We start from the raw sequence: 27,575 nt of genomic DNA on the forward strand, positions 1-27,575 counted from the left end.
ATAAGACATATATTTTTATATTAGATCATGTAACATATATAATTCTAGAGGGGAGGTATTTTCCTCATTTTTCTAATTACATTTGCTGCTGTTGTTTCGCTCCTTCATGTGTGATGGAATAAAATTTAGAGTTGGTGTTTTTTAAAAGAGTTTTCGGTGAATCAAATTCAACCACTCTTCCTCGCTCCATAACTATCACCCTGCGGAGACAAACATTTCTATTAACTTTGTTTTAGTTTAAATCAAGAATAATATTATTGTCTGGTATTTAAAATATATTTCTACATACCCATATTTTAAACCAAATCTTGAAGGAAGCTTATTAATATTCAACTAATAAAACTGTATATAAATATGATTTAAGGTTATTACTACACAGAAAAAAATTAATTTTATGCATCATAATTATAATTAATTTTAAGGATTTTACTTAAGAAGAGTGAAAGACAAACTACATAAGTAAAAAATGAGATGAATGACATACTTATCATAATTTAAAACTGTGTGGATTCTGTGAGCTACTGTGATAACAGTACAATCGCTAAAGGCTGTTTCTATGGTTTTTTGTACAAGGTTGTAGGTCCCTATGTCTGCTGCTGATGTGGCTTCATCAAAAATTAAAATCTTCCTTTTTCTGAGGAGAGCTCTGGCCAAACACACCAGTTGTCTCTGTCCCATGCTGAGGAAATTAATAAGTTGTTTTTTTTTCAATAATTGAATCCTCTGTTTAATTAAAACTTTTTAAATTAGCCTAAAATTGGTTAAAAATGACTGGTTAAAGAAACAATGAGGTTTAAATATTTTAACTTCTTACTAAGTTTTTGTTTCTTTTTTTTATAACTTATATTAAAAATGATCATGAATAGTAAAAAAAAATCTATTGCAGTATAATTTTATATATTTTTATTTTATAAATCAGTTAGCTGCCTTGTTAGAATTTTGGTGGAAATAAATCTCTGACTAAGTCAAGGGGAGTGAATGTGTGCTTGAGCCTGCACTCACCTGAGATTCTCACCACCTTTCTCGACTAGATAATCCAGCTCATGAGGTAGCTTACTGACACAATCTTTCAGCCAACCTGCACTCACCTGAGATTCTCACCACCTTCCTCGACTAGATCATCCAGCTCATGAGGTTACTTACTGACAGAATCTTTCAGCCAACCTGCACTCACCTGAGATTCTCACCACCTTCCTCAACTAGATCATCCAGCTCATGAGGTTACTTACTGACAGAATCTTTCAGCCAACCTGCACTCACCTGAGATTCTCACCACCTTCCTCGACTAGATAACCCAGCTCATGAGGTAGCTTACTGACACAATTTTTCCACCAACCTGCACTCACCTGAGATTCTCACCACCTTCCTCCACTAGATAATCCAGCTCATGAGGTAACTTACTGACACAATCTTTCAGCCAACCTGCACTCACCTGAGATTCTCACCACCTTCCTCAACTAGATCATCCAGCTCATGAGGTAACTTACTGACACAATCTTTCAGCCAACCTGCACTCACCTGAGATTCTCGACTAGATAATCCAGCTCATGAGGTAGCTTGCTGACAAAATCTTTCCGCCAACCTGCACTCACCTGAGATTCTCACCACGTTCCTCGACTAGATAATCCAGCTCATGGGGTAGCTTGCTGATAAAAATTTTCCACCAACCTGCACTCACCTGAGATTCTCACCACCCTCCTCGACTAGATAATCCAGCTCATGAGGTAGCTTGCTGATAAAAATTTTCCACCAACCTGCACTCACCTGAGATTCTCACCACCCTCCTCGACTAGATAATCCAGCTCATGGGGTAGCTTGCTGATAAAAAAATTTCCACCAACCTGCACTCACCTGAGATTCTCACCACCTTCCTCGACTAGATAATCCAGCTCATGGGGTAGCTTGCTGACAAAATCTTTCAGGTTGGCGAGTTCTAAGCTGTACCAAAGGTCACCATCTGTTTTTTCATTGTATGGGTCAAGGTTCATGCGTAAGCTTCCAGCAAAAAGTACTGGATCCTGCATTGATGTTTATAAAATTGAAACATTTAGAATGTGTTCTTGATTAAAATAGAAAAAAAAATAACCCAAAAAAACTTTAGCTCAGCACAAAAAAGTAAATGTAATGATAATAAATCTTAGGTTGTAAAAATAGTGTCTCAAGTCAATGCCCCTTCCCCCCCCCCTCTCCAGATGAATTCCCCTATCAATCACCCCAAATTAGTAATAACCCCCTTCTCAAGAATACATTTAATTAGCTACAATTTACCAGTAAATAAAGAAAGGTGAAATGGTAGATAACTCAAAACAGATCACATTTCTTTTTACTTTTGCTATACAATCTATAGAATACCAAACAAGGAAACCAACTAACTGCAGAATAAGCTTATTTCTTCTAGCACATTTTCCAAATCTATCCATAACTCGTACTTTACATATAGGTATAGGCTACGGGTATTGTTAGCATTAAGTGGAGGGTCCATTTATAATCAACAGAGGGTAATGTCTTACTGTAGCTTGTGAGGTCAGATAATATACAGAGAGTAATTAATGGGTGGGGTAATGTATGTTGTACCTGAATTAAAATATTCATTTACAGGGGGTAATTGACAGGGTAATTGATAGGTTGGGGGTAATGAAATGCATGTTATACCTGAGTTAAAATATTCAATCTGTTCCTGAGTGTGTGTAGGCCAACATTCTTGATGTCCACTCCATCAATTTTGACTTGACCAGTGGATCCCTCAGTGAGCCGAAACAAGGCAAGCACCATGGCAGATTTACCTGCCCCAGTCCTCCCAACTATGCCAACCTGAGGGGACAAACACGACTCATTGAGAGGGGACAAACACGACTCACTGAGAGGGGATTTGAAACTGGGACAAACATGACTCACTGAGACGGGACAAACATGACTCACTGAGAGGGGACAAACATGACTCACTGAGAGGGGACTTGAAGTTGGGACAAACATGACTCACTGAGAGGGGACAAACATGACTCACTGAGTGGGGACTTGATGTTGGGACAAACATGACTCACTGAGAGGGGACAAACATGACTCACTGAGAGGGGACTTGAAGTTGGGACAAACATGACTCACTGAGAGGGGACGAAGTTGGGACAAACATGACTCACTGAGAGGGGACTTGAAGTTGGGACAAACATGACTCACTGAGTGGGGACAAACATGACTCACTGAGTGGGGACTTGAAGTTGGGACAAACATGACTCACTGAGTGGGGACTTGAAGTTGGGACAAACATGACTCACTGAGAGGGGACAAACACGACTCACTGAGAGGGGACTTGATGTTGGGACAAACATGACTCACTGAGAGGGGACAAACATGACTCACTGAGAGGGGATTGAAGTTGGGACAAACATGACTCACTGAGAGGGGACAAACATGACTCACTGAGTGGGGACTTGATGTTGGGACTAACATGACTCACTGAGAAGGGACTCGAAGTTGGGACAAACATGACTCACTGAGAGGGGACTTGAAGTTGGGACAAACATGACTCACTGATAGGGGACTTGAAGTTGGGACAAACATGACTCACTGAGAGGGGACGAAGTTGGGACAAACATGACTCACTGAGAGGGGACTTGAAACTGGGACAAACATGACTCACTGAGGGGGGACTTGATGTTGGGACAAACATGACTCACTGAGAGGGGACTTGAAGTTGGGACAAACATGACTCACTGAGAGGGGACTTGAAGTTGGGACAAACATGACTCACTGAGAGGGGACAAACATGACTCACTGAGAGGGGACTTGAAGTTGGGACAAACATGACTCACTGAGAGGGGACAAACATGACTCACTGAGAGGGGACAAACATGACTCACTGAGGGGGGACAAACATGACTCACTGAGGGGGGACAAACATGACTCACTGAGAGGGGACTTGATGTTTCCACAAGAAAATTGTACTATTTTAAAACTTGTATTAAGGTGCAAAAATAACTTTGCAAAATTGTATAGATGGATAATTGATTACCATCAAAATTTTGTGATAATATTCTTTTACTCTTAACTATAATAATGGAGACTTCCCCAGCATAATTAAATATATTATATCAACATAGTATGTGCCATGTAAAGCCTATTTACTCTGATTTCAGCCTGCTTTTCTTTTTGGGTACTTCTATAACCTTTGTCCAATGGACAGAGTTGTTTAATGGTAGACCATATGACAGCTAACCAGAAAGTCTCGCATTCGAATCTTTCAAGTAAGTAGAACATCCTTGAGTCCCCCCCCCCCCCCCCCCCCCCAGTGCTGAAGGGTAACTGACTCGTGTTAGGGAAAGTAAAGGTGACTGAGTAAAGTGCTAACCAAACTATTCCTTCATATGAAAAAAATTAACAGAAACAGGTGAACTCTACTTCCCTTGCCCATTGACTGTCAGGTTCAAAATGGAGCGTCACTTCTACTAATTTAAAAAATCGACCTTGTTTCTCCACATATTGAAAGAAAGTGCAGCTAACCTTCTCACCAGGCTGTATAACAACATTGATGTTCTGGAGAGCAATCCCACAACCTTTTCTGTATTTTTCACAATAGTTATTAAATTCTATCATCCCACTGTGTGGCCATACATCCACAAAAGTTGAATCGTCCTTTACAGTCCAGGGACCCTACAGAATGTTTTAGGATTGGTTCATAATATTTTCAATAAAATACATCTATGTTAAGAATGTTCATAAAACTTACAAAACACATGGATGTTAAGACTGATAAAGAAAATGTCACCTACAAACTGCAAGTTTGTTAAGATGGGTAAGAAAAATGAAACCTGGCATTAAATTAATGTTAACTTTCATGTTCCAAGCTAAATGGGAAAATATGTTTAACACTAATGTTCAGTCTCTTGAATATATAAAGTGAGAAGATCTAAAACAGTGAAGAAATGTGCATCATTGCTCAGTGGAAGTTTGAGAATCAGAGTGAGGCTGGCAGTCTATTGAAGAAATGTGTATCATTTGGTTAGTATGAGAATCAAAGTGATGTGAGAAATGTAGTAATTAGCCCACCCAGCAAGCAAAAATTATTTGATACATCATTTATTTTTGTTACTGTAATACTTTCCTTTTAGGTCTTACATGTATGTAGTGCTAGGCATCCACATTGTAAGCCAGAAACTGTGAAGTGAAGTTTAGTAGCAAGCGTTTGCCAGTTCCAACAAGACTTACATACCTCTTGAACTATCTTAGAATATTCTTGAATTCTCTCAGCTGACACAATATTTGTCTCAAGTTCACATAGCATTCTTGCCATCAATGTCAGTTCATTTGAAATCTGGTTGGGAAACCAATGTAACAGTTCATTGCATTAGGCAGCACTAAATAAGAAACTAAAGAAGAAACTAGGTTTTTTTTCCACTAATTAGTTTTTTAAGTAATTTACATAATCTCATATTCTTTGGTTATGTAATTTGACTCTATGTGATAATCTGTCATTGAGCAGCTTTTACTTATAGATATGATAATGTTTTGTCAATTCTGAATTACTGATACAGCAGGCTATAGTATCACACATTACATAACATTCAAATATAAACAGTAACCAAATTTAGTTTAACGAGCAGGCTTAAGCTCCTTGAATTTAGGAATAATTTATGGCAAGTTAAACACTTTATTGTCATACCATTATGATAAATGTAATGGCTAAGCTGATGAGATTAGGGCTGGCTACATCCCTGTCTAAGATAGCCATCACAGCCACAGAAATGATCAATAAATATGATATTAATTCCATCCTTGCTTGCAGCCACCTTGGCAAAAATAGTTGAACTTAGTGAAAAAATGTATGAGTATGGTACATTATAACGAAATAATACATAGTGAAAAAACGTACAGCAGTGTTCATGAAATAATACATATTTTGAACATTAAACAATGCACCAGCACCATAGTGTGTGTATATATATAATATATATATAGGCCTATATATATATATATATATATATATATATATATATATATATATATATATATATATATATATATATATATATATATATAGGCCTATATATATAAACTACGCATGCTGCCCAGCTTCGCTTGGGCTTTCAAAAACATTGAGAATTTGAATGTTTAATTAATTCGCCCGAGGGTCGGTCTACGACCTCAGGAGTTATGAAGAGGTTCCTACGTGGACAATTTTTTTTTCGATTTATAGCTCATATAAGGCGCTGGTCAGTCGAGGTCAGTTTTGACCCCCTCATCGTGGACCCTTAGGCCAACCGGCACCGGCCCCCGTGTTCTGTCGCCCCAAGGCAAGATCCTGTCAAATTTGAAGCGCCTGTGGCGCCGGGAAGTGCCTGATGTCGGGCACCCGACAACTTTGCTTCATATATTATAGAGATTAGCAAATTGCATAGATAAACAAAGATTTCCAAAGTAGTTCCTTTCTTTATAGTCTAAAATAGGAAGATTCACATATAAAAAAAAAATTAGGGTTGACTTGGTGTGTCTCGATCCGGCACCACCTGTGTGGTATCAAGTACACTATCATCTCAGCTAATTAGGTACCTTTAAAATATGGAGAATAAAAGAAGTGTTTTAAAAAAATAACTTACGCGAATATGCCTATTTTTGCAAATTATTTTTTTTTACCCAAAATTAGCCAGTTTCATTGCTAAACAAACAAAGATTTCTATAAAATATTTAAGTCCTGAAAAAGTTTATTATAGAAATTTATTTTTGGAATAGATTCTACAGCAGATAGAGTCTAAATCTGAATCTAGAATCCAAATAGATAAAATAATTTTTTTAAGTTTGGGCCGAGAAAATCGTATTGTATACATTTTATAGCGTACATAGCTCTAAATCATATTTGAATGAAATAGTTCATTTATTTTTATTCTAAACTCGGAAGATGACGTCATCAGTTTCGTGCTCTTTTTTTAGTGTAAACAATAAGCGACGTCATTGTTAAATGCGTTCTTGTCCCAAGTTTAAACACTTTTCCGGTTGCATAAATAAAATTGTTTTTCTACATTCGAATACGCCATTATTTTTTATTTTTCTTCTTTAAATAAAATTGTGGTTATACATTTAAAACATCTAACATATTATTTTCAACAAAAGTCCATATAAAGTTCTCCATATATCGCTGCAGTTTCTGATGTGATGTCCGGCGAAAATATTTTGCGGACAGACAGACAGAGAGAGAGAGAGGTGCGCACGGGGTCTTTTATATATTAGGATATATATATATATATATATATATAGAGGTGCGCACGGGGTCTTTTATATATTAGGATATATATATATATATATATATATATATATATATATATATATATATATATATATATATATATATATATATATATATATATATATATAGGCCTATATATATATATATATATATATATATATATATATATATATATATATATACAGATATATACAGATATATATATATAGATACAAATATAAATATCTAAGTATTCTATTTTTAAATCATTTAATTTTGAAATATAGTATGTGATAAAGATAAGATCAATTCATTTAGAAGTTAGAACTAACTTGCTGCATGCAAACATGGTCATCATGGGCTTCTGAAAGACGTCAACCTTCTTGTTGAAGTCCTGAATAAACCTGACCTGCTGCTTGCTGGCCCTGATGACAGTCAGGCCAGACAGTGTCTCACTTATGTGGGCGCAGATCTGAGAAAAGTTTCTTGATGCCAGACTTCGCAACTGACAAATGGTCTCAACATACAGATGCTGGTCGTTTGGAAAAGTTACACAATGAGAAGGCTCTCAGAAAGTTCAAATGTTTAAGTATTTACAGATAATTTTTTTTAAATGGTATTTATACTGTATATATAGTAAATTACACATATAAAAAACTCTATCAAGACATTGGGAGCAGGACATTAACACTCCCCCCCCCCCACTTCATTACCCCAGATCAATTACTACATGTTATAGATAAAGGTTAAGGATAAGTTATGGTTAGGGATAAGAATAGAGATGTTGATAGGGTTGGAGATAGGGTACAGTATAGAGATAATGATAGGGAGCTGGATACCTACATGAATAATATGTATTTTAAAGGGAGTAATTACCCCAGGGGAGTAACAGGGGAGTAATTAATCTGAGTGGTAATGACAAGTGAAAAATTGATTTAGGGGTAATTGTTTTAGGGGGAGGGGAGGAAATTTCCTAGACTTCAATACCTTAGTCAAAGACAAGCTGTATTTATAACACTATTTTTTTATTTTTCCGTTTAAAAAAATAGTCATGAAATTAAAAAAATGATTTACCTGAATACATAAAAAAAGGAATATGGAGGTAATTAAAGCAGTGAGAAAGACTGGTGATGTGTAGCTGGTGACTACCAAAATCCCAAGGGTAAACATGGTATGTTCGATGAAAACCTCCAGGTTTAAAAACAGTTCACAGTCTACAATGTTTAAATCCTGACCAAAAAGGTTCAACAGCTGTTCCACAGGGTTTTCCGAAAATGTGCTCATTGGTGCTTTTAAAACTGCATCTAAGAGCTTGGTGTGGATCTTACGGGATGCAGTCACATGAGCATACTGCAAGAGCCCAGAGTAGATCACACAGAATATTGCTGCCAATAATAAAGTAAATGTTAAAATATTCATGAGTGAATACTTGTGACTAAGTCAAAATTAAACATATTACAACTAGTGAATGTTTGTTAAATGTAAGAATTAAAATGTGAACTATTAAATGTGTGGGGTCAAATGGTAGAGCTTATTACTGCGACCTTGATTGTTTCAAGTTTGAGGCTGTAAGATTAACTCTACTTCATCTGCCCCATGTGTCTTGGGCACAATTGGGAAAAGATGTTGAGATGATGATTTGTTACAAAGTAAAAACTAAAATATTATTCACCGAATGAGTGTTATCTTAATTCAAAATCATGCAATAATCTAAAGGAGGTGTTAATTTAAAGAGGCAAAAATATTCTAAGAAAATGTATCTATTTTTTTACTAATACTTAATTTATGTTAATTGAAAAAAAATTTCTCACATTGCATAAAGCCCCATATGACATAAGATTGCACATATAGCTGGTTTAAATTAGTTCTTCCTTCACTCCCAACTGGCAACTCTGATAAGTTGGCCAGTTGATGGTCACCTGACCACATTGCCAGCTGCAGGTAGGCCAAGTTGTAAGTTATGTGGAAGCCCAAGACAAAAAATGCAGCCATTGACACACTAGGTGCACCAGCTGCCTTAGCCAATTCCAAATAAACTTCCCACCTCTTCTTCTAAATGGATGATAGAAAAATAATTGTTTTTTAAAATCGCTTTTATCTATTACTATAGTCTAATATATGCCAAAGAAAATCAAATGGAATTAAAAAAACTACTTAATCGACATTAATAAATGTAAATTATATTATTTAATAACCACCTGAAATGTTATGACTACTACCCATCCATAAATTTTATCATTTTAAAAAACAACCGTGTCTGACAGAGTGGCCTCCCTCTAGATCTATGAATCTATTTTTAGCCCACATCAAACTAACCTCGGTAATAACACCAGTAATTGATCTATATAATATATATCTATTTGTACAACGTTAAGCTAACCTCTGGCTTGTATGTTTTTTGTTTGGTCGATTTTGCTGGCCAATTCTCTCTCATTCTTTTTAAAGCATCAAAAGTAAGTTCAAACACACTGTAACTCATTCTAGTTGGAGATCATCAAAAAATATTTTAGATAAAAGATATATAAAAATGTGATTGGTTCTGAAACCAAATGTTAACTCTTTAAATCTTGCCTTACCAGCTCTGCCATGTAATTCAAGGTAACAGTTTTTTTAATTAACTGTAGCTTACTTGAATCTTAACTTCATGTATACAGTGTGGAATAATTTCATCAGTACTTATATAAAATTCTGATGAATATCTAAGCTGTTTCCTAACAGATAGCATTTTTAAAATGAAAAATGGAAACTTTACATGTTTCATTAAAACAAGGAAAATCAAATTCAAAATTGGGTCATTTTGATTCAAACTTATTGTTATAAGTTAACACATTGAGAAAGTCTCCTTTTGTTCAAGTGATTGACTAGTTATAATGTTATAGTTTTAGGGCCTATGGTTTTAATTTTTCCTTTTTTCAATTGTAACATTTAAAATTCTCTTATTATCATTTACAAGGTTGTGTTGCACTTTATTTAAAACCCAAATATTGCTTGGTATTTGGAATTATTTAGAGCTCTTTTAACATGAACCGGATAATGCTTACATTTAACAAACTTTTACCCAGTGAGCACATTAAGAATGAGAGTGAATACATATGTCAGTCACAAATACACTAAGCACTTTTTTAAATACCTGCATACTAAAAGAATGTTTGATAAAAGCTATATAATGAAAGTATTAATAGTAAATCCCGCATACAAACTCACCTATCTGTGGAAATAGAATCTCTTTGTTTTTGAACCAATGTGCTGCCTTTTTTAAGTGGGATAACTGAATGTTAAAAAAAAAAGTATGTATATGTGAATAAATCAGGGACTTAAGTAATTTTGCCACTGTTTAGCATCTACCTTTACATTATTACAAAACTTAAATAAGAATAATGGCTATAAAACTTGTGAATATTATCCATACAACAAAAAGCTAATTTTTCTGATACTACATTGGAAAAATACTAAATTGTTACAATATGTCTATCTTTATTATATTAATTAAATATTTTTCAAGAATTACACTATTATGGCTACATTTACTTCTATGACTTGGAGTCAAAGTTTTAACTATGCACTGAACAGATTTTGAAGCTACTAAATATAAAAAAAGCAGTAAGACTTACTGTTGAATACAGCCAAACAAACACAGCCAAAAACAGCAGTACAATGTCAAATACGATAAAAAACAGAGGACTTAATATCAAACACAGCCAAAAACAGCAGTACAATGTCGATTACGATAAAAAACAGAGGAATTAATATCAAACACAGCCAAAAATAGTATGACTTACTGTCAACGGTAGAACTAAATGAAAACTGTTTAGCAGCTCTTATAAACTCAGCATTTTGTGATTTAAGTTCCTCAAAGCTGCCAGTAAATTGAATTTGCCCATCAGTCATTAAAACTACTGTGTCAACTTTAGTCAGCCAATGAATTTGATTGGTCACTAATATTCGGGTCTGGTGGGTGGAAGTGTAATGCAGTTACTGATAAATTTTAAAAGACTTTTTTTAATCTAGATACAGTAGGAACATTTTAAATAGGTCTGAAGGCAAATATATTTTGAACTTTAAAAAATCTTATTTTTATATAGTGCAAATTTGCTGATGACATGTTGGAGAATAAGTTGCCATAGTTGTTTTATTTATGATATTATACTTCATCCCTAAAAAGTTATAAAATTAACAGTATTAGATAGATACATTTTTAACATTTCATTACAGAAAAAATAAACCACTGATCAACCTTCCTGTTTAAAAGTCCAGTGTTGCTGATAACATTTTGGAAGATGTGTTGTCCCACAAGGCTGTCCACTGCACCCAATGGATCATCAAACAGGTAGATGTCAGCCTGGCTATAGACAGCTCTTGCTAGAGAAATTCTCTGCTTCTGTCCACCTGACAAGTTCACTCCCTTGAAAGAAATTGATGGCTAAACATTTTTAAATACAAAAGTATTTAATAACCAAAGTTTATTTAAAACTGCATTAACTGGAGTTTTTTAAATGTAATGTCTATCACCCCCCACCCCCCCAGACAAAATTGAAAAACATATAAATGTTTATAAATAATATACTTTACTATTGTCTGCTCCCTTAAGCCAGTAATGTAAATGCCCCCCCCCCCCCCAGAAAAAAACAGAAAAAAGTGTATCAGAGCTATGTTAGTTTTAATGTACTTAATTACTTTAGAATTTTAGTTCGGTATCGACTACCAAGCTGGAAGTGTAAGGAATAGTTAATTAGTCGAATAGCAATAGTGAAAGAGCTTCTGCCAACCTTCTCTCTGATATCAGTCATATCTCTAGACTTGAGTGCATCTATTTCATCCATCAATGCACATGCTTTTAATATATTGTTGTAACTCTTTGATTCAAAAACACGACCAAATGTGATGTTCTCCCTGATTGTGGTGTTTTGGATCCAGGCTTGCTGTGGGGCGTATGCCATATTTGACTGAAAATATAAGCTGAAGATGACTGAAATTATTTTTTGACAACCATAAAATATAAAAATAAAAAAATGACTTTAATATAAAAGCATCACACAATAATTTTTGCTGAAAGAAAAAATTGTCCATAAATATTTGGAAACTTGGTATTACGTCAAAAAAGATCATTTGTGACGGAAGAAATAAATGTCTTACATTAACATTTACAGTACCAGCAAGAGTGTTCATCTCCCCCATGATTGCAGATAACAGTGAAGACTTTCCGCAACCCACCTCACCTATAACTGCAACAAGCGTGCCTGGTTGAATTTTTAAGGTAATGCTGAAAAGAAAATTGGCAAAAATGATCATAAAATACTGACAAAAATTGAATTCATCTGCATGTAATAACAGTAAACATAGACCAATGCAGCAAAAAAAAAAAAAAAAAAAACCAGTGTTATTGTTACTTTTTTAGAAGAGCTTCTCCAGAAGCAGACCAGGAAAAGCTTGCATCTTCTATTTTTACGTCTAATTCTGAGGACAATTATTGGAGTCTTGAGTTAAATCAAGAAGAATAATAGCTAAAAAGTGCAATTACTAAATGATTCACTACAATAAACCCATGATCACTACCACAGTAATAATACATGTACACAGGAACAATATAACATTATACTGTCGGTCAATGCTACATAACAAATCCTTGCACAAATTTTAAACTGATAAAACTACAATAGTAATAACTCTTTCATCCATTATTTGGAAAAAACGTCTGTAGTTTACCTCCATCCACAATTTTATTTAAGTTGTTAATTTCTATGTTATCAGATTGTAAAAATGTGTTGATGCGATGGACTGATGACCACATCTAGAATAGAAAAAATTTGTAATTTTTATTGTGAATGATAGGAATGTAAATATTTTAGGCTGCAATCTAAAAACATCTAAATCTATTAAATTAATAAATAATAATTTTTAAAAATCATTTGTTTTTCATTTTTAGTTCATTATTTGAGCCTTTTTGTTATGATATAGATCTAGTGACACTTCTAAACATGCATCACATGCACTAATTCATGTAATTATAACCTCTTGTGTGTTGTAATCATTATGTAGACAGTAGGCACAAATGCTATTACATTTTTCCAATCTAATTCCCACTAGATCTTCAGAACTGGTTTTTATATTGTCATTACCACCTACCAATTATGTTAAATACCAGGTTTTGGTTTTCTTAACTGCTAATTATTAAACTCAAAGCACCAGATATAAAACTTACCTTAATAAAATATTTGATGTTGAGGGGAATGCTTGTCATGGCTATCCTGATTAAGTTGATGTAATTGACTGTAACAAAAGCTGTCTTGGTGCTGATGTAATGACTATCCTCTATCACCAGAAATGTTACTAATGTAAGAAACGTTATCTGTGAAAATAAATTCTGCCTTAACTTTTATGTGGTTATATAAGCTTTCTATATTGATTAATGTATCATAGTTTTTTGAGGATTTTTGTCCCCCACAAAAAACACCACCATCCTAATCATCACTAAAGCAAAAAAAAAAAAAACCTCATGCCTTCGTAATATCTTTCAAGGATGTGGACCAAAATTAAAAGAATGTTTGTTTACTGTATGAATGTGTAGATTATAAATTAAAAGAATGTTTGTTTACTGTATGAATGTGTAGATTATAAATTAAAAGAATGTTTGTTTACTGTATGAATGTGTAGATTATAAATTAAAAGAATGTTTGTTAACTGCGTGGTGTGTGGACTATAAATTAAAAGAATGTTTCTTTACTGCGTGGTGTGTGGACTATAAATTAAAAGAATGTTTGTTTACTGCATGGTGTGTGGACTATAAATTAAAAGAATGTTTGTTTACTGCGTGGTGTGTGGACTATAAATTAAAAGAATGTTTGTTTACTGTATCAATGTGTGTACTATAAATTAAAAGAATGTTTCTTTACTGCATGGTGTGTGGACTATAAATTAAAAGAATGTTTCTTTCCTACCCAAAATGTGGCTGCTGTATAACAGAATGTGTCCAAGGAATCAAGCAGAGCGTGTTTTGTTAAAATCTTCACCTCCTTCTCCCTGATACTATTCACTCGAGAAAAAAACAAAGGCTCCAATGCTAACAGTTTTATTGTCTGAAAGTTGTTGCAAATTTAGATTTTAATTAACAATTAGTTATCCACTGCTAAATGGTTATGCTTTTTTATGCCAAACTGGCAAAACAGAATGGTGGCATAGAAATTCTAAGAAACTGGCAAGCTTATACATGTTATATCTGCTACATTCTTTTTATAGTTGTTATATTGGTCTTATCATTTGTCAAATTACTGTTTTATGTTATATGGTTATCAAATTAAAGTTTTGGTCGAATTGCCATCTGTTTGTTGGTTAAAGTCATATTTATATCTGTTTGGTGACTTTGTCCTAAAGTAAATACGATTCTGTACGAACAATTTTTATTTTACGTTAACACTATCAGGTAAAAAAAACTATTAATTACCCTAATTGTGTTTACTATCTCATTAATTAATTTGAGACGCTTATCTTTTGTCTTCATCATGCACTGTTGAAACTGAACCATTTTATGAGTAACCAATACGCTGATTGTTAGAATATTACTAATGACAGCCAGCCCTGAAAATTCCAAAGAGAATTGGCTGGAATATAATACATAAACAAAATTTGCAGGAAATAGATGCAGCACAGCTAGATTATTTAAAGCTTTAATGAGTTATCCATTTTAAATTTAATTTGAATATACATAAACAAATATTAATGAAATAGCATGATCATAAATTTGTTAAGTCATTAGCTTGAATGACTATTTTATAACTAAATCTTTGCATCAAACACAACACCAACAAACCTGCAAACATGGCAAATCCGATATAGTTGTACACCATCAAGATTCCACCCAGAAATAGTGCAGCACTCACCCAGAGCCAGTAGGCATTGTTGACAAACATCTCCAGGCGCGCTGTATCCCTGGACATCATGTCCACAATGTCTCCTAAGCTGAATTGTTTCATGGATTCCATTGAAAGCATCAAGCTCTGTTTTTAGAAATATTTATAGACTCTTTTTTTTTTAAAAACATTGTTGAATTTTTAAAATGTATTGTTTAAAAAAAAATGTATAGTGGTAAAATAAAATGTATAGTTTTGAAAAAAAATGTGTTGAGGAATAGTTTATTTATTTAATAAAATTGAATAGTTTTGAAAAATGTATAGCATTAGAAGCAAATCAAATATATATTATAGTCTTATTTATTTCAAAGATAATGAAGGTGTGCCCCAAAAACACATGACAAATATTGATTAGGTACTGTTTTGAAAACAACTTGGCCAATTTGTATCTTACTATTTTCTTTGGTTGTACCTCTCTTACAAAAACTGCTGCTCAATGTTTCTATTAAGCCAAATAGACCTAACTAGATGAAAATACAAGCATTTCTGGCACCCTTGTTGTTGTCAGATGCTAGGCCATTGTGTTTTCACCAGGCTTCTAATGCCTCTGCTTGTGTTTTTTGGAAGGGGAGCAGCCTATGGTCTAGAGGCTGGATACCAAACTTGTTAATTTCCAATAGGTTTACATGCAATTTAAAGCAAGACCATACTATGGTTCTAACTAAAGGCTTCACAAAAAGTCAACAAAAACTATTTGGTGGTTAATTGTTCTAAGTATTTCTTTAAAGTAAAAAAATGAAAACAAACTGTTAAGTTCATATTGTTGTAATAATCTTTATTTTAAAATAAAATACCTCTTGTGTTTTAAGTACCACCATTTACCCTACTGAAATATAGTGCACAAGCTTTATTTATTTTGGATGTTACACCTTTGTCACTAAAAAACACTGCTGCTGTTTCAAAACAGCTAAAATCTATTTAAGTTCAAAATTGATAATCCCAAACTGCAACAGCTGGAAGTACAATATGGACCCTGGACATTTTAAATAAAGTACATGTCCAACCAAAATAAAAATACTTTTAAAAAAATAAGAATTACCTTCTGGTAAATTGCGCCCATGGTGGCGCTGCGAACACGAATGGCCAATCGACTACTTAGGAACTGTGCCGATAGATTAAACACTGAGCCTAGCACTCTGACCACCATTAGCAAAATCAACAAAATAAAACCATGCCACTTGGGTTCCTTTAAATCTGTACAGAAGTCTATCAAACATCTGAAAATAGAATACTGTCAAAGTTCTGTTATTTTTTAATGGGAAAGTTAGCCTTACAAAAACCTATCAAACATCTGAAATTAGAATACTTTCAAATTTCTGTTATTTTTTAATGGGAAAGTTAGCCTTCCAAAAACCTATCAAACATCTGAAATTAGAATACTTTCAAAGTTCTGTTATTTTTTAATGGGAAAGTTAGCTGTACAGAAACCTATCAAACATCTGAAAAAAGAATACTGTCAAAGTTCGGTCATTTTTTTATAGGAAAGTTAGCTGTACAGAAACCTATCAAACACCTGAAATTGGGTGTTCATAGAGAGGGGTAATGGCTCTTCTATCACCCCACTACCTATGCAACTGGTTAGGCTTAGACAGGATATCCATTTTCTATTAGGCAGGGGATTAAGTTTAGATTAGGTCAGTTTGTGTGTTGGGCCTATGATTAAAGTGTAAAAAGTAAAATAATATGCACACACACACACACACACCCAAGAATAATCGGTGTCAACAGTTGCATAACAACAAACACCAGCATGCCAATGTTGCACAAGAGAAGATCCCACCAGAACGTCAGAAGAAGGGCACGGAAAAGACTCTTTGGTTTTGCGGGCTTGGTTTTATGTTCATTAGCCTCACATATTGAATCTACAGTCGCTCTTCGATCGTCACGTGAACTTTTGTCAAAAACCTCACGGAAATCCTTTTCTTCACTTGTTTTTCTTGGCCGAAGTTTCCTCAACAAAGCAGTTCCCAACATTTGTCTTAAAAAGTAAAAACAAAAAGTAGGCTTATTGATGGTATTTACACACAAAATACTAAATAAATAAAAAAATATAGATTTTTTATATTATAGGCCTATATATATATTTATATATATATATATATATATATATATATATATATATATATATATATATATATATATTATATATATACTTAAAATACAAGTCTATAAATTGTCAATTAATTAAGAATAATTATGAAAAAAATATACTTAATGAAGACAGTCAATTCATCCAGTTTTCAAAATGTAACAAGTTCACTAATGTTAGTAGCAATCAAACCAATTAAAAGTACAAATTCGTCAAATGTACTGTTTTTTTATCAACAATATATTTTTTAATATACTTAGGTTAGGCTATATTTGTACACCGACGAGAGTGATCTCCCTGCATTAAATACCACTTACGAGAGTAATCGTCCTTTGTGCATTAACACCTCTCTGTCACACATACATACACACACCGCCTTTCTTAAATATGAAATAAGGCCAGCAATTTTTTTTTCATCGCTTTATTTGAAATAAATAAATCACGTTATCAGTATTAAAAAAATACCTTTTCAGACCAGACGATCCATGTGACAGATTATAGCCTATATGCTATATGTTGTAGGCCTATATGACTATATGTCCTTCCGTTTTTTTGTTTTTTTCCCCCAACTCTAAGATGGTGGCTATTAATAGCATTTAGGCTTAGAAGCACTGCACGGATATGAGCTCGCGAACTGTATCTACCTCTCCATCACTCCTTACCAACTCAGCTGTAGATGGATGTTGTTATATAGGCCTAGACTTCTACAAACGCTAAGACGCTGTTTACCTGTCAAAATTTTTCAGCAAACGTCTCGTGGCCACGGGGATTGTGTCCTTACGGTGAAGCTCCTTCATGTCATTGTTGTCAATCACTTGGTATCTGCTCGCCCTTATAAAGCTGAGGTACCAACAACAGAACAAGTTAGCTTTGCTACAAGTTAGTTATACTACATTGTTGTCAATTACTTGGTATCTGCTAGCCCTTATAAAGCTGAGGTACCAACAACAGAACAAGTTAGCTTTGCTACAAGTTAGTTATACTACATTGTTGTCAATTACTTGGTATCTGCTAGCCCTTATAAAGCTGAGGTACCAACAACAGAACAAGTTAGCTTTGCTACAAGTTAGTTATACTACATTGTTGTCAATTACTTGGTATCTGCTAGCCCTTATAAAGCTGAGGTACCAACAACAGAACAAGTTAGCTTTGCTACAAGTTAGTTATACTACATTGTTGTCAATTACTTGGTATCTGCTAGCCCTTATAAAGCTGAGATACCAACAACAGAACAAGTTAGCTTTGCTACAAGTTAGTTATACTACATTGTTGTCAATTACTTGGTGTCTGCTAGCCTTTATAAAGCTGAGATACCAACAACAGAACAAGTTAGCTTTGCTACAAGTTAGTTATACTACATTGTTGTCAATTACTTGGTGTCTGCTAGCCCTTATAAAGCTGAGGTACCAACAACAGAACAAGTTAGCTTTGCTACAAGTTAGTTATACTACATTGTTGTCAATTACTTGGTGTCTGCTAGCCCTTATAAAGCTGAGATACCAACAACAGAACAAGTTAGTTACACTCCATTATTGTCAAACACTCGGTGTCTTCTCTTATTCACGTGGACATCAGAACTTACAAAGCTACACGAGACAACATAATTAGTTACCTAGTTAGATCTACATAAAATACAACTACTCATAAGACTTAACACAACAAGTTACCCTGCTACACAAAAACAAAACAGCCCACACCAAATATCTGACTAACGTGATACCGACAACATCATCACAAAGATTCAGTCAAATGTTAGCCACGATAACGACAACATCAGCACAAACACTCAGTCAAATGTTAGCCACGATACCGACAACAGCATCACAAAGACTCAGTCACGATACCAACAACAGCAGCACAAAGATTCAGTCAAATGTTAGCCACGATACCGACAACAGCATCACAAAGACTCAGTCAAATGTTAGCCACGATACCAACAACAGCATCACAAAGACTCAGTCAAATGTTAGCCACGATACCGACAACAGCATCACAAAGACTCAGTCAAATGTTAGCCACGATACCAACAACAGCATCACAAAGACTCAGTCAAATGTTAGCCACGATACCGACAACAGCATCACAAAGACTCAGTCAAATGTTAGCCACGATACCAACAACAGCATCACAAAGATTCAGTCAAATGTTAGCCACGATACCGACAACAGCATCACAAAGACTCAGTCAAATGTTAGCCACGATACCGACAACAGCATCACAAAGACTCAGTCAAATGTTAGCCACGATACCAACAACAGCATCACAAAGACTCAGTCACGATACCGACAACAGCATCACAAAGACTCAGTCAAATGTTAGCCACGATACCAACAACAGCATCACAAAGACTCAGTCAAATGTTAGCCACGATACCGACAACAGCATCACAAAGACTCAGTCAAATGTTAGCCACGATACCGACAACAGCAGCACAAAGACTCAGTCAAATGTTAGCCACGATACCGACAACAGCAGCACAAAGACTCAGTCAAATGTTAGCCACGATACCGACAACAGCATCACAAAGACTCAGTCACGATACCGACAACAGCATCACAAAGACTCAGTCAAATGTTAGCCACGATACCAACAACAGCATCACAAAGACTCAGTCAAATGTTAGCCACGATACCGACAACAGCATCACAAAGACTCAGTCAAATGTTAGCCACGATACCGACAACAGCATCACAAAGACTCAGTCAAATGTTAGCCACGATACCAACAACAGCATCACAAAGACTCAGTCAAATGTTAGCCACGATACCGACAACAGCATCACAAAGACTCAGTCAAATGTTAGCCACGATACCGACAACAGCAGCACAAAGACTCAGTCAAATGTTAGCCACGATACCAACAACAGCAGCACAAAGACTCAGTCAAATGTTAGCCACGATACCGACAACAGCATCACAAAGACTCAGTCAAATGTTAGCCACGATACCGACAACAAAGACTCACGGCTCTATCCAGTAAAATGTCAGCCACGATACAGCCGCCGCTGTCTGCTCGGGATTCTGTAGCTACAGGTAAAAGGATGACAAGTTTAAGTTCAGGGTACACACAATATGACAAGATCAAGTTACCCACAACATGACTAGTTCAAGTTACCCACAATATGACAAGTTCAAGCTACCCACTATACAACAAGTTCAAGTTACCCACAATGTGACAAGTTAAAGTTCGCAACCTCTACATTCTACTTCAATATGTCGCACTCTATTTTAGGAAAACCATACTCTTTGGTTATCTAAAAAAAATTGACTTTCATTCCATAACTGAAACAGGTTAACTCTGCTTCATTTGCCTCATGGGCCTTAAGTCAATGGTCAAATGATTAGAGCTTGTTTCCGGATATTCAATTCAAAATGACAATGTAGGCCTACTAGCGCTAGTGGTTAAATATGAAATGACTGCGTTTGCGCGTGAGTACATGTGTAAGTGTGTATGAAACAGCATGAGAGATAGAGATGAACAGCCAAAAATGTTGGGGCTATTAGAACTTGGTATGAAAATATTCATTGACTTTGAGAATTTACTATCAAATGTTCATTGACTTTGATAATGTACTGTAAGTACTGTAAATTGTTCCTTGAGTTGGAGAATGTACTGTAAAATGTTCATTGGCTTTGAGAATGTACTGTAAAATGGTCATGTTTACATACCCGATATCTCCCATCTAGCGGGTCTGAGAAGCAGTAGAGCAAAAATAAGGAAAATTTGGCTGATAGGCGAAAGGACATCAAGGCAATTTTGGAGAACTTGTAGTCCAACTCCTGTGGATTCAAAGAGAACGTTTACACCTTGCATCTGATCAACGGACGGATGTTGCTCTTTAGTTTTGCTCTAGCAAGACCCACCGGCACGTGAATCAAACAATCAGTAGACTTTGAATCTAAAAGGTTAGGGTTAGGTTTGCATTTTATAAAGTAATGCTAGAATCTGAATTTTAGTCGCTATTTTGCGTTTTAAAAAGATTTTTTTTTTTGTAAATTGTTAAAAACATCGATGCCTCAATGGTGATGAAGCACAGTAATCAATTTAAAAGAAAGCGATATTTTAAAAATCATGAAAGACCACTAACACGCTTCATGCATCACACATTAAATACTCGAACCCAGAGGCGTTGCGACCCTTCCCGGCGCCCGGGGACAAACTTTCGATTTGCACCCCCCTCAAACTTTCGATTTGCACCCCCCGTCAACCTTTCGATTTATTTTTCCAACCCATTTTGGCGCCCCCTAAGGTCGGCGCCCGGGGACATGTGCCCCCTCCCCTCGCTACGCCTCTGCTCGAACCACTGCGTGTCGTATTTGGTAACTTCTGTTGGCAACAAATAGAAAGAACTGACTTACCCCCTTCATGATGGTTTGGTACAACTTGATGGTCAAACAAAGACTGGACAAAAGCCAGAAGGAAAACATCGGCATGGACCTGACAACGCCGCGTGTTCGCTCACGAGTGACTATAGAGAGGATGATCCCCTGAAATACAGGACCAGATGTGTAGTAAACATGCTCACAAATACTCAATATAAATACACACTCGTGTAAACACACGCATAACTCAAGCACAACTAACACATACAGGCAAAGTGAAAACGTGGTCAAGTGGTAGTGCGTGAGACGAATGTTATTCAGAAATTCTCGAGTTCAAATCCCAGCTCATATGGGTACTTGACTCAACGTTACGGAACGTCAAGGCGGCTGGACATAGTGCTGAACACACTATTCCTTCGTTTGTCGAGGACAATTAGGTTCGTAAAGGGACAAAACCGAGTACATACTTCTGAAAGCGGTAATGATTTATGTACCTTTAAGACCACTATTTCGAGCGAAAAACTTGCAAAAATAATTTTTAAATAACATTGTATTTCTTCGCACCCCACTCACTGTAGTTTTGACGAGATGTTTCAACTTGCAAAATTTATTTTATTTATTTATTTTTGCGTTCACAAAGCACGAACAATTTTTCCGGTCTAAAATTTGTGATGATACTAATACTAACATTTTTATAGCTAGTAATTTTAAAAATAAATAAGCGAGCGGTAAAATAAGCGAGCAACTTGAAAAGTAAAAAAAAAAGTTTAAAAGTTTACCAGGATGGTGAGACGCATCACCTGCACCAAGACAGTTTCGTTCGTGAGGCCGGTGTGCATTCGCGAGGTCAGACTGATCATGTCCACGATCCCCAGAATAAAGATGCACAGCTGTGGAGAAACCGCAAGTCAGAGAAGACTGGCGCTTGTGTCAGAGATTATTCCGTGATTTATGGAGAAACTAGACATTGGCTAGGTAGTGTATGGAGAAACTGGACATTGGCTAGGTAGTGTGTGGAGAAACTAGACATTGGCTAGGTAGTGTGTGGAGAAACTGGACATTGGCTAGGTAGTGTCTGGAGAAACTAGACATTGGCTAGGTAGTGTGTGGAAAAACTAGACATTGGCTAGGTAGTGTGTGGAGAAACTAGACATTGGCTAGGTAGTGTGTGGAGAAACTAGACATTGGCTAGGTAGTGTGCGGAGAAACTGGACATTGGCTAGGTAGTGTGCGGAGAAACTGGACATTGGCTAGGTAGTGTGTGGAGAAACTGGACATTGGCTAGGTAGTGTCTGGAGAAACTGGACATTGGCAATGTAGTGTTTGGAGAAACTGGACATTGGCTAGGTAGTGTGTGGAGAAACTGGACATTGGCTAGGTAGTGTCTGGAGAAACTGGACATTGGCTAGGTAGTGTGTGGAGAAACTGGACATTGGCTAGGTAGTGTGTGGAGAAACTGGACATTGGCTAGGTAGTGTGTGGAGAAACTGGACATTGGCTAGGTAGTGTGTGGAGAAACTGGACATTGGCTAGGTAGTGTCTGGAGAAACTGGACATTGGCTAGGTAGTGTGTGGAGAAACTAGACATTGGCTAGGTAGTGTGTGGAGAAACTGGACATTGGCTAGGTAGTGTCTGGAGAAACTGGACATTGGCTAGGTAGTGTGTGGAGAAACTAGACATTGGCTAGGTAGTGTGTGGAGAAACTGGACATTGGCTAGGTAGTGTCTGGAGAAACTGGACATTGGCTAGGTAGTGTGTGGAGAAACTAGACATTGGCTAGGTAGTGTGTGGAGAAACTGGACATTGGCTAGGTAGTGTGTGGAGAAACTGGACATTGGCTAGGTAGTGTGCGGAGAAACTGGACATTGGCTAGGTAGTGTGTGGAGAAACTAGACATTGGCTAGGTAGTGTGTGGAGAAACTGGACATTGGCTAGGTAGTGTGCGGAGAAACTGGACATTGGCTAGGTAGTGTGTGGAGAAACTAGACATTGGCTAGGTAGTGTGTGGAGAAACTGGACATTGGCTAGGTAGTGTGTGGAGAAACTGGACATTTGCTAGGTAGTGTGTGGAGAAATTCCGGGGCAGTTCCAAACACTGGTTAAATATATTTTTTCTATATAAATTATGTATTTATTTTTATTTCATCCGGGGCGGTGGATGTACTTCGGTGGAGGGGGGGGGGGGAACAGTGCCACCCCAAGAGATGCCAGAAACTCTGTGCGAAATAAAGCCAACCTAGATAATTCGTTTTTACTTTCTCGTATACGAAGTATAAAGAAAGTATTGTAATCGTGCAAAAAAAAAGCGAGATTTTTGCAAATCTCGACGTTTTACACCTCCCTGAATCGGATAAAGATATATTTTGCAATCTTGTCCGTATGTCTGTGTGTGTATGTGTGTGTATGTGTGTCTGTAAACACGATGAGTACCGTTACAACTAGGTTAATGAAATTTCATGTATAAGTATTATATCAACTTCGTAGTTCTGTATCAACTTTTCAGCCATTTCCGGTAACCGGAAATGGAATTTATTCTACTTTCAATTTTTGTGTACTGTTTCAGATAGATTAATGAAATTTCATATGTAAGTAAAAGATCTAATTCTCTGCCTTCTGTCAAATTTTGAGTTATTTCCGTTGATCGGAAATAGTAATTAAAGCTATTTCCGATTTATCAAAAAATGCATGTGATTTTATAAAGTACTAATAATATTCCGCACTATTATACACATATTGTTTGGCCTTTACTTGGTCCGCAATTCTTTTTTCTACGAGATTCTATTCTATTTTTAAAAGTTTAAGTAATTAAAATGGATTAAAAATCATGCCTATATATCCCGAGTTGCCATCCCCCGTAGTGTTATATAAGAATATTCGAGAAAGTTAGGGGAAAGTTAGTATGGAAAACATGCCTTAAATAATAAGTTATTTTTTTTAATGAATATTGTAACAACATGTATTCTTTGTTGTTGTGGGTTTCATACAGGAACACGAGCAACAGTGGCAACTTGAAATGACAACTTTATTTACACTATGTACAGATAAATCCGTGGTACATCCATATTTGAAGATCAACTGATATAGGTACAAATAATAATCACGACTCCAAGTCATGGAGACATCTTACATTCACTGCCCTCGTTCCAGTCCCCAGGTTCAAGTTCTAGCACACAACCCCCGTTCACCTTTTTGCTCTCACTTTTATTCACCACTTTCTCTCCCCTTACGTACATGAGCGATCTCACCCAAAAGCATGAAACAACACATGACGATCGCTCAGACAGTCCTTCCGCTAGCCAGGTACTCTTCATTCATGCAAAACACAATATAATAAGGATACATAATTATACAGTCTGTGACAAATATCATGATGTCTGGTTTATAATTGTACACAGAAAAACACAGATGATTTGCAATTTAAACATTAGATTCAACTAATGACTTACAAATTTACACACACAGGACTCACAAGTTTACACAGTTAAGACATAGCAGACCTACAACTTTACACAGTCGGGACCTACAAGTAACTTTAAGCACATAGGTACAACCATCTTACACACAAATAACTTACAATCGTAGGCAAAAATGACTTAGTGCAATTTTACACACGACAGAATTTTTACACATAAAGATACAACTATGTACTTAAAATTTTACACACAAACATACAACTTTGTAATTACCTTTTTACACATAAAGATACAACTTTGTATTTACCTTTTTGCACATAATGATACAACTATGTACTCACAATTTTGCACATAAAAAAATTATGTACTTACAAGTTTACACATAAACATAGGGGTCATCCATAAATGACGTCACACTCGTAGGGGGGAGGGGGGGTCCGTTATTTTGTGACGATGTGTGATGAGGGGGAGGGGGGGGGGGGGGGGGGTCAGATGTTGCGACGTCACATTTTTGCATTATAAAAAAGCAATGTTAGAAAACGAATTTTAGACGTTATTTCGCGTTTTAGATAACTGTTTTAATAAATTGTAATAGTTTAGACAAGATTTTGGAAAAATATCGATGTTTTTAAAAAATTCAACTGCAATTTTGAGGGGGGTTGTAGGTTGAGGTGTGACGTCATTTTAGGGGGGGGGGGGTCTGGTTTTTTGTGACGACGTGTGACGGAGGGGAGGGGGGGAGGTAAAAATCGTCAAAAAAAGCGTGACGTCATTTATGGATGACCCCATACAACTATGTACCAATCACTCACAATTTTACACATAAACATACAACTATGTACCAATCACCTACAATTTTAGACAGAAAGATACAGCTAATCGGATGTTTCCGGAGCGGTGACGCCAGCAGGTGATACAGGTAAAATGGCACCATGACGAGGAAAAAGAAGATGGGGACGATCTCCAGCAAGGTGTTGTGGAAACATGACGTCAGCTCAGGCCAAGAGTTGTCTGTCCAGGTTAAGGACGTATTCTACATGGTTAAAGTTAGGTTGGGTGTTAGCAGGGGCGTAGCGAGGGGGGGGGGTGGGGGTGCGGATCGCACCGGGTGACACCATTTAGGGGGGTGACACCAAGGCAAAAAATAGCAAAATATATAGAGAAAAACTTGAGGGGGGGGGTGCAAATCGAAATTTTGAGGGGGGGGGGTGCAAATCGAAAGTTTGAAGGGGGGGGTGCAAATCGAAAATGTGAAAGTTTGTCCCCGGGAAGGGTCGCTACGCCTCTGGGGGGGGGGGGTGACACCATTTAGTGCCGCACCGGGTGACACCCGACCTCGCTACGCCACTGGGTGTTAAAATGATGTTAGAAGGGTTAAGGGATCGTATATAAGCAATGCAGCACAATAGTTTAGTTTGGGCCCACTCATATTCATGTTATACAATATTTTCATAAAGCATCAAACTAATAGTGGCGTTAAACACAAGTATTCAAGCTTTAAATACTACTTTATGCCTCTATATAGACATAATTAAGTACCCCACATAATCATAACAAACACCAATTATGTAGCCTATATTATGGTGCACCGTAAAACGGTTTCAAGTTTGACATGCAAAGCACCAACTAAAGAAGAGGCATTAAGTGTCAACCTTAAATGACGTCACACTCGTGGGGAAAAAAAAAGGGGGGGGGAATCGGAGACTCTGTAAGTGTAACGACACAAGTAATGTAAGAAATAAAAACTGATTTCAGCCTTATTTCGAGTTTTTAAGAGGTTTTCTTTTTTATTTAATTAACATTGACAGAAAACAGAAAAGTTTTCGAAAGAAAGCGATTTGTTACGATACTAGAATTAAGAAGGGGGGGGGGGGGAGGTTGTAGGGTGAGGTGTGACATCTTTAGAGATGAAGTCGGCTTTTTTTAAGGTTGACGTCATTTATGTGGCTCCTCCTGGCAAATTTAGCAAACGTAAACTGAACTCACCCACACAAGTTCTCCCTTGCAGAACACGGACATGGTTCACTTTGACTAACGCCTAGATAATGAATTTCTCGGGTTAAATCTTTCTTCAATACTAAAAGGCACACCTTTTATTACACATAATACAAGTGTAGTTGAAGGTCCCCACAATTCAGAAATGCCATTATTTTTTTTACAGCTGCTTTACAATTGTGTTTTACATACTGGACATCAATGATTAAATCTCTAACTTATCTCTAAGTCATTATAATCTCGATTTAGAACCTAGGTCTAGATCTAGGAAGATTTTTTAAAAATTATTTGCATTAGCATAGTATAGATCTAGTATAGTATAGCTTTTTAGTTAGGGTAATCTATCGTTTTGGGTACGTAAAATCGCCCGCGGCTATTAATGTACGAAAACGTTACCTCATTGTCAATGCTGTAAAAAGAAGTATATTGTGATATGTTTGTGTCAAATATTATAGATAAATGGATAATAAACCTAAATCAATGGCTAAATATATCAATATAGGCCAGAAATTAACTTTAAACAGCAGTGTCTGCAAGCAAGATTTGCTATATAAACAGCAGCCATTTGTAAAATAGAGTGACTTCCGCCTGAATCTTGCGCTTTAAGTCTATAAAAATAAAACTTTTACAAGATGGCT

The 27,575-nt window shown here is 36.1% G+C and overlaps 1 protein-coding gene across 1 annotated transcript; it reads right to left on the reverse strand.

Annotated features, from left to right (window-relative positions):
* On the reverse strand, window positions 1-27,029 carry LOC131958168 (multidrug resistance-associated protein 1). Its single transcript, XM_059323079.1, has 31 exons — window positions 26,929-27,029; window positions 25,796-25,975; window positions 22,308-22,418; window positions 21,565-21,693; window positions 20,875-20,985; window positions 20,171-20,232; window positions 17,936-18,046; window positions 16,823-17,095; window positions 16,157-16,334; window positions 15,018-15,204; window positions 14,652-14,785; window positions 14,149-14,286; window positions 13,413-13,559; window positions 12,917-13,001; window positions 12,601-12,667; window positions 12,347-12,473; window positions 11,980-12,156; window positions 11,448-11,615; window positions 10,993-11,161; window positions 10,418-10,481; window positions 9,594-9,693; window positions 9,025-9,265; window positions 8,288-8,598; window positions 7,546-7,745; window positions 5,657-5,783; window positions 5,207-5,308; window positions 4,498-4,647; window positions 2,653-2,811; window positions 1,852-2,018; window positions 485-679; window positions 1-200 (listed from the first exon to the last, which is right to left on the reverse strand). The coding sequence occupies exons 1-31, from the start codon at window positions 26,959-26,961 to the stop codon at window positions 77-79; spliced, it is 4,527 nt and encodes a 1,508-aa protein (XP_059179062.1). The 5' UTR covers window positions 26,962-27,029; the 3' UTR covers window positions 1-76.
* Window positions 27,030-27,575: the final 546 nt, after the last annotated feature.

Source organism: Physella acuta, unplaced genomic scaffold, assembly GCF_028476545.2.
Source record: "Physella acuta isolate Inbredline_101_S28 unplaced genomic scaffold, ASM2847654v3 ptg000008l, whole genome shotgun sequence".
NCBI lineage: Eukaryota > Metazoa > Mollusca > Gastropoda > Physidae > Physella > Physella acuta.